Genomic DNA, 7,936 nt, shown 5'->3' with positions numbered 1-7,936 from the left:
ACAGGGATGGAGAAGAAAGGCTGGGAGGTGTCCCGAAGCATACCCATGTTATTTGTCAGCCCAGTGACTTTTCCTCCCAACACTGACATGTGGCTTGACAGAGGTAGCCAGAGACCTTAACCCATGGCTGGGTGCATGTTGAGTGAAACCTTGCTGTGTCCTTGTGTCTATGGCCTACTGCAAACTACCCTCCTGGCTCAGCTGTATGTTTGTTGGCTCCGACGTCAAGGCTCAGCCAGTGGCTAATCTTGGGCATTCCTGGGAGAGGCAAGAAGAAGGACCCTGGAAGGCAGGCGCGGGGTAACTGACTCCCATGTAGCTTCTACCCCCTTCCTCCCTCCTGCAGAGGCTGGGGAGATGACTGGGCTGCTTTGAATATGGCTAGCTCTTATGGACACGTCTCTTCTAACACTGTGCTCTTCTCTATTAGTAACTGGTGTGTGTTACCCCAGAGGCAAAGGAGGGTGAGATGATCAGCATGGGAAAGCGATGGAGCTGATGCTACTGGTTGTCCTGGCCTTCTCTCCTGCCTGTCCTTGGCAGGCCAGGGGAGAGGGAGGCGGGGTGGACTTGCAGATGACAGTACTCTTCAGGAATCTCCTGCCATACAGCTTGACACTGTCTCTGGGTCCTTGGGAACCCAGGACAGGCTCCTGGCACTGTGTTTCGGCAGTGCCCTTTCTGTCTGGAGCGGGACATGTGCCAGTCCAATACGAAAAGCAGAAACGATGCCTTCAGTGGCACCCACAATAGCACCTGACCCAAAATAGCTTCCTAGAAAAAAAATAGGAAGGCTGATTAGGTTAAACAAGCCTGAAAGAAAGCAAGATGTCCAGCTGACGATTAACAGGTGTAGGTCTGTGAGCAGGGGCTATAAATTGCACGGGTGAGCTCTCCAGCCATCCTTTGGGGAAGATAAACGGCTGCAGGGAGCACTCAGGACCTGCCTTCAGTGAACCATGGGGCTCAGTGACCAGGAATGGCAGAAGGTCCTGACCATCTGGGGAAAGGTGGAGTCCGACCTCCCTGGCCATGGGCATGAAGTTTTAATGAGGTAGGCAAGAAGCTTCCATTGTAAGAGTAAAGCTGAGAGCTTTTAATGAGAGACTAAGGAAGGCGTATATTTGGTATGGGGTCTTGTGTCTGGCAGTGTTTACTTCAACAGGCTGTTTTCTTTGTTGAAGGGTGGTGGTTTTTCCATTGCTATGGTTTCTGGGTTAAAAATTACTCACCATGTAAAGCAGTTGTGCTTCTCCATCTATGGGCACAGGAGCAGGCCAGTGCTGCTAAAAGATGGTGGGGCTTTGTCACTCCCTCTGCTTCTGTTGGCAAAGCTCTGCTTCAGATCCTCATTGACCAAGCACTTCAGCAACAAATGTTGAGGAAATAGTGTGTCCTGGGCCTTTGGATGCTCTGCAGCAAGGATGTGGGGAGGCAGGGAAGGAGAGGAGAGGAAATTCAACTCTGTGGCAATTTTCTTGGAATCTATGATTTCAGTAAAATTAATTGTGAAGTACCTGAGTATTTCTCTCTCCTCACCTTAGCCTCACCTGGCAGAGACTTGCCCATCTTGCTTTTTGGCCAGAAATCTGGTGGTGACACTTCTCCACTTCCTGATGATGGATTTGAGGTCTGGGTGTGAAACAAGGCGCTTCCTTCCCCCTGCTTCCTTTCTCCTCCATGATTCTGGTGTCAGAGTGGGAGTTCTCACAAGGTCTCCATCTGAGACGACCCCCAACCCCATACTATCCTTGTGGTCCTGGCCCCCCAAGAGGGGAACACACCAGGCGCCAGCAGCAAGTCACAGAACTGCAGTCTGGAAGGGACCTTAGGGCTGCAGAGTGGGAAACAACATTGGTGGGCTTTGGATCCTAGCTTGTCCTTAAAGAGCAGCAGGGCTGGAGACTTTGAGGAGAACCTTCAGATCTCCCCCTCACTCAGCCTGTGCTCAGTACGGTGTGCTGGAAGGGTACGGACACTGAGGAGAGCAGTGGGGTTGCGGCACTTGCTCCGGAGGTGGTTACTATCTTAAGCATGGTTAAAGGAAGGAGCCCACACCACTGGGCAAATGCACTGTCCAAAGCTTTTACGAAGATGTGCCAAAGCAGAGAGCTGTTTTACTTACTTCCTTTATCATGGCCCAATTCATCTCCCATTTGAAGGGGAGGGAGGGATGGGGCAGCTGAGTGGCAACGTGATGGCTTTCCCCTTATGTGGCCCAGAGCAGGCGTGCTGGAGGAGTAGCAGGAACCCCAGCCCTCCCCACCAGTCTATCTGTGTGAGGTGGCTGCTTTGGCTCTGGACATGCCACAAGACACTGAAAGCAGTTTCCAACTGAAAAGGTAATACCATTTTTCTTTCAGATATTGCAAAGCAAAGCATGGCATTAAATAAATAGGTGACACCCCTCTCCCCTGTGACTTTGTGCTCCCCAGCCAACCCAGGTCATTTCTTGTTCCTTCAAGGACCTTCCGAGGGAGAAGAGAGGCAGGGGAAGCCCAGCAGCTTGTAGCTTTGAAATGTGTCCTCATGTGCAGTTAAAGACTTCTTAGGTAGATGTCATATCCTGGGAATATGTTTAGAAAATACTGATCCAACTGGGTATTTTCCAAAGGAAACAAAAAAGTACTAATCGGAAGAATTTTTAAGAGTCTCAGGAGTATATCGTCTTTGGCAGACATGATTCAGCCATAGCTAGAAATGATGGAGATTTTTAGAAATAACTCCATCCCATTTCAGAGCACAAGGTTTTGTCATCTTTCTGGGTAGGGCACAACTTCTGTCGTAGAAAGATAGAGGAAAAAAGAAAAGGCTGATAGTGGTGTGCTCAGCACCTGGTAGAGTGCAGAAATCCTTTGGAAACCTTTGAAACGAAACACCAATGAAGATTGGCCACTCATTTACAGAATGTTTTTGCTGCAGAACAGCTTTGAGTTTTCCATGTGTTTGAGGTATTTATAAGTGTAGTTTAACCTATACTGACACCATATAGTGGAAAGCCCAGCCCTTATGGCAACATACTTAGGAGGAATGTCCAGTTCTAGATGGGACACAACCCCCAGGTAGTCCCAGCACCAGCACCCTCCCAGCAGCAGGGCAAGTGTGCGACCACTGCCATGAGAGGGAGGCTGGTGTCATGGCTGAGGTCCTGGGCTGGAGCTCTAGATGCTGCTGCAGGTGACTTGGGCGAGCCATTTTATGGTGTGAGCTGTAGCGCCCTGGCTGTTAAGACAAACATTGTTTTTGCTGGTGCTTCAACTAGTTGGATTGTGCCAATCAAAGGGTATAATACTTGAAAATAAACTTCTGCAAGGGACCTGATATCTCTCAACACCTTATTATTAGACTGCTCCTAATAATCTGGACAAACAGTGTCCTCTTTTGACCCTGACTGTAGGACTCTGTCATGGAAAAGAGTGAATTTCCCTACAAGTTTGGTTGCCAGTGGTGTCTGTATCCTGTCTCCTAGGAAATGCAGCAGGGAGGAAGTGGGGAGGACAACACTAGCAAGGCTTTTAGCCACCCATCCATCTTCTTGATTTCATTTCCATTTTGGGATCAGGGTGCCTATGTATAGCACCGCATGGCATGGCACCAGCATGCCTGAAGGCTCCATGCTTTTGTTACCCACTTGCTCCCAAGGACTCTCAGACGTACTGTGGTTCCTGACGGAGGAACCACACTGGGCTGAGCTGGGGTGTGTCAGAGAAGGACAGGAACAAAATTTCTCTGTGGCTGCATTCATAGGGTGGGGGCACAGTAAGCTCTCCCATCAAGCTCATGTTCAAGAGCACCTGAGCCCTAGATGTGAGGGACCTGAGGCTGGGGGCTGCTTCCCCCTTTTTGTGTGTGTGTAAGAAGCCTCTAAAACCCTCCTTTCCTGATCAATTTAGAGATGGGCTCAGAAGAGGGTTCTGGTGAGAGCCAGGGGTCTACATGTCGGCTTCTCAGCAATAGTAAGTCAATGAAGACAGGTAGTTTGGTTTGGTTTTGTTTTTCTTTCAAATGAATGCAAGAACTCACCTTTCAGTACCATGACCAACCTTGACTCTGGTCTGTATTCGAATACAGCTGACATAACCCAGGGGACTGGTGCCAGAGCATTAGCAGAGCTATATAAAATAAATAAGGACACTTGCTCTGCCACTCTAGTTGGACATGTTTAGAGCAGGGTTTCTGTCATAGCCAGAGGGAATGGAAAAAGACAGGGGTGATCATATTAGGACATGTGTAAGACGATGGGATTACAGTAGATACAATACTCAAAGGGAGGTATGTCAGCAGCTTCTGCTCTCCAAAGACAAGAGGCTTTTTATCATTTGCTAATGATGAAAAGCAGCCTGTACAAAATAAATGGAAAAGAAAACTTCTGCACACAGAGTGACATTAGGTTGTGGAACAACCTACCAGAGGAAGGATGAAAACAACTTAAACCAGATTCAGAGTAGGATCAGATACTTCTCTGGCTTATATACATGCTAAAAGGAGTGACTGCGAATGGTGGTAATTTGTAAAGGATCTACAGACTCAGAGTTCCCAGGTTAAAGTAGCCTCTACTAGGGGGACCAACTAATAGGTTTCTTTAGGGAGATAAGTGGGTTATCACACCTTTGCCTGTCCATATACTCTGAAATACATGGAGCAGCTGGGCTTCAGCTCTTTTCTCTCTCTCTCTCTCTTTGTCCTCTCTCTCAAGCCTCACAAGTCCCTCTACTTTTGTCCACAGACTCTTTAAGGACCACCCTGAGACCCTGGATAAGTTTGAAAGGTTCAAAGGCCTGAAGACTCCTGATCAGATGAAGGGCTCTGAAGATCTGAAGAAACATGGAGTTACTGTCCTTACCCAGCTGGGCAAAATCCTGAAGCAGAAGGGTAATCATGAGTCTGAGTTGAAGCCCCTGGCTCAAACCCATGCGACCAAGCACAAAATCCCTGTCAAATATCTGGAGGTACGGAAAAGGGCAGGGAGTCTTGGTGTCTAATGTGCAGTACACGTGTGCAAGACAGCTATTGAGAGTTGCACTTTTATTTACTTATGGGTAGGTGGACTTCAGTGAGCTCTCCCTCAACTCTGAGGTCTCTGTGTACAGGCAGGAGTAGGCACAGAAAGGGCTCATGGTATGCAAATGCTATGAAAACCTCCAAGTTTAGATTTCCTGTTCCAAACACCAAATACAGTCTGAGCAACCCTTGACAATAATAAACCAGCCCATGCAGCCTTTGCATGCCTGGAAAACTGCATTACATAAGAACTGTCAGTGGCTGAACAGAAGGGTCATGCATTTAGAGTAAGCCCTGGTAGATCCATTTGAGACCAAGACCCACAAAACTATGTGTTGTACAAACACAGGCCATGAATTTTCAGCCTTAATGGATGAGGCAGACAAAGAGCGGGAAGGGCCATGGTCTGCTCAAAGTCATGAAGAAGTTCAGTGTCAGAACTAGGAACAGAGCCCAGTTCTTCTGCCCAGCCCAGGCTCCTTGCATGCTAGATCTCACTGTCTCTCCAGAGACTGCAGGAAGGGCTACTGAATTAGCTCAGAGATATTTCCAGGCTCTGCAACCTATTTCTTAGTCTGGCTTTTCTGAAAATAAACCTTGAATGTCCCTTCTGTTTTCCCCTCTCTCTCTTTAATCCCCCTCTCTCTCTTTCCTTCCTCACAGTTCATTTCTGAAGTCATTATTAAAGTCCTCGCTGAAAAACACGCTGCAGACTTTGGGGCTGATTCCCAGGATGCGATGAAGAAGGCCCTGGAGCTGTTCCGAAATGATATGGCCAGCAAGTACAAGGAGTTCGGTTTCCAGGGTTAGCACATATGCGCAGAGGGACATCACGATGGAGGCCTGGACATACATCTTAGAGTAGCTTCCCCAGCACTGTTTTGAACATCTCACAATTGGCCATCCAAGACGTGTGGGAAAGCTTTGATGAGAGGCCAAGAGTCACTCCAGGCAGCGTAGAGACACTCAAAGTGATATTCATGATAAACTGTTGTTTCCTGGCTTCATGTATACAAGAGAAATAATCTGCTTTCTTAGGAAAAATAATATAAGGGGTTATCTGTAAGCTTCTGCCTATCCTATCCCCTTTTTCTTTCCCCCTCCACAAAATCCAGTTTCATCCAAGAGGGGAATGGCATGGCCAGAGATGAAGGGATGTGGAGGAACAAGGGGAGTGTTGAGGAGTGTGGTGAATGAGAGGGCGAAGGGATGACTCAAATGGTACAAGAAGGATGTCAGGATGGGAAGGAGAGGCACACTGTCCCATTCCTCCCACAGGTGAGACCGTTAGCAGGTTACTGTGGATGGCTTCCAGCAAAGCATTACCTTGCTTTGTGGGGGTGAATGCAGCCAGTCAGTCTCCAGGGTCTGCCAGCTCGGAACCTTGCATTAGTTGCTAAACTCACGTTAGCAGAACTATAAAGAGCAGTACTCCCTGCGATCTGTAGGCTTCTGGTAGCCGCTGCTATGCGACTGAAGTTCTATTGCACTGGGAAGTAAAGTATGCGTTTCCCAGAAAATAAAATTTCCTGCACCAGTGTTATGTGTTTGTTCCTGGCTTTACAGGGATTTCAGTGACACGTGGGGAAGATGGGAAATGTGGAAAGGTGTTTTGCATGCTTGTCTGACTGCACCACAACCTGCAGTGCCAGTCCGTGACGTGAGTGGCACATGGCATCTGCCTCAGCCAGGGCACTTGGGGCATTCAGATGTCACCATAGGGTCAGGACCTGGTTACTGGACTTCCCAACACAAAACGGCACCCTAGACTCAGCACCTCACAGCTGAGAGAAATGCTCCATGACTACAGGCCACAGCCGCTGCTGTGCTAGGGGGAACATGGGGAGGGAAGGCCCTTTGCTTATTTATGAGGAGGCAGCACGTGCAAGAAGCCTTGGGTCCCAGCAGCAGCACCATGCGTTACTCCTTCCAGAGAATGAAAAGCAGGGCTGATTAGCCCAGGAAGAAAGTTGCAATGGCAGTGTATGCACTTAAGACCCAAGCTTTGGTCTCTGTAACATTTTACATTTTTTGCTGAGGTGTCTCTGCAGTGCATGGTGCACTGTAATTACAAATGTATACCCATGGCCTATGGGGGAATTTAAGGGACAGACACAGCGACAAGGCACCTACATCAGCCTGTTGTCCACTCCCCATCCTGGCACCACAGTGAGGTACAAGTGACCTGATTTTACTGGAGTGGGGGAGAGACTGAGGGTCACATTGCGCCTAAGGCTGCCCAAGAGTTAGCCAGAAATGGCTGGAGCCTGAAAAGATTTTTTAAGAGCAAAGTCTTGTCCTGACACCCAGGTTCACAGTGGACTAGCAGAGTCTTTGGGAATTGTGCTGTTTCTCTGGCTGGACCTAGTCGGAGGGGCAGTTATACCCCATGGTGAGCACTGAGGTCCTCATTCCCTCCTCTTCTTCATCCCTATCATCCAGCTGAGGGCCTCAGCAGTAAGCTGCTGCAGTGTCTTCTGGCATATGCACTCAAGCTGTCTCCAGGCAGAAAGCAAAGTGGATGAGCAGTGTGCTGGCTTTCTGTATATTTGCACAGAGTCAAGAGCATTCATAGCAGTGTCACATCTTAGGACAGCAACGGGATGCTACAGAGGCAAGCATCCGGGTCCTGGCTGGGGGATATGTGTGGAGTCCACATGGCTGCTCTTTTCTGGTATGGAGAAAGTCATGCACCTTGTCTCACAGACACAAATAGTGTGAGAGCAAGCATGAGAAACAAAAATGAGATGCTTGGTATCAGGTGCTACTAGCAGGGTCTAGTTCAAAGTACTCCCTGCTACACTGTGTGCAATGGAGACAGAAGAGGAGTCACCAGTTCCCTTAAAAATCAATCTTGAACCAGCGTGATCTGCTGTGTCTTTGGTCAGGGCAAAGGCCACAAAATTTCAGTCTCTGAAAGGAGAAGGAATGAATT

General features: G+C 48.5%; 1 protein-coding gene across 1 annotated transcript; it reads left to right on the top strand.

Moving 5' to 3' along the window:
* Positions 1–886: 886 nt before the first annotated feature.
* MB (myoglobin) lies at positions 887–6,540 on the top strand. Its single transcript, XM_065639293.1, has 3 exons — positions 887–1,054; positions 4,727–4,949; positions 5,665–6,540. Exons 1-3 carry the CDS (start codon positions 960–962, stop codon positions 5,809–5,811), a joined length of 465 nt encoding a protein of 154 aa, XP_065495365.1. The 5' UTR covers positions 887–959; the 3' UTR covers positions 5,812–6,540.
* The last annotated feature ends 1,396 nt before the right edge of the window (positions 6,541–7,936 follow it).

Source organism: Caloenas nicobarica, chromosome 1, assembly GCF_036013445.1.
Source record: "Caloenas nicobarica isolate bCalNic1 chromosome 1, bCalNic1.hap1, whole genome shotgun sequence".
In the NCBI taxonomy this organism is placed as follows: Eukaryota; Metazoa; Chordata; class Aves; order Columbiformes; family Columbidae; genus Caloenas; species Caloenas nicobarica.
The sequence above is the reverse complement of the archived record's forward strand: the minus strand, read 5'-3'. Positions and strand labels throughout refer to the sequence as shown.

Bases quoted from the DNA above. Each gene is read 5' to 3' on its own strand.
- MB (XM_065639293.1), top strand. From the start codon at position 960: ATGGGGCTCAGTGACCAGGAATGGCAGAAGGTCCTGACCATCTGGGGA. The intron at 1,055-4,726 runs GTAGGCAAGAAG...TTTTGTCCACAG, and splicing joins GGGCATGAAGTTTTAATGAG to ACTCTTTAAGGACCACCCTG. The intron at 4,950-5,664 runs GTACGGAAAAGG...CCTTCCTCACAG, and splicing joins TCCCTGTCAAATATCTGGAG to TTCATTTCTGAAGTCATTAT.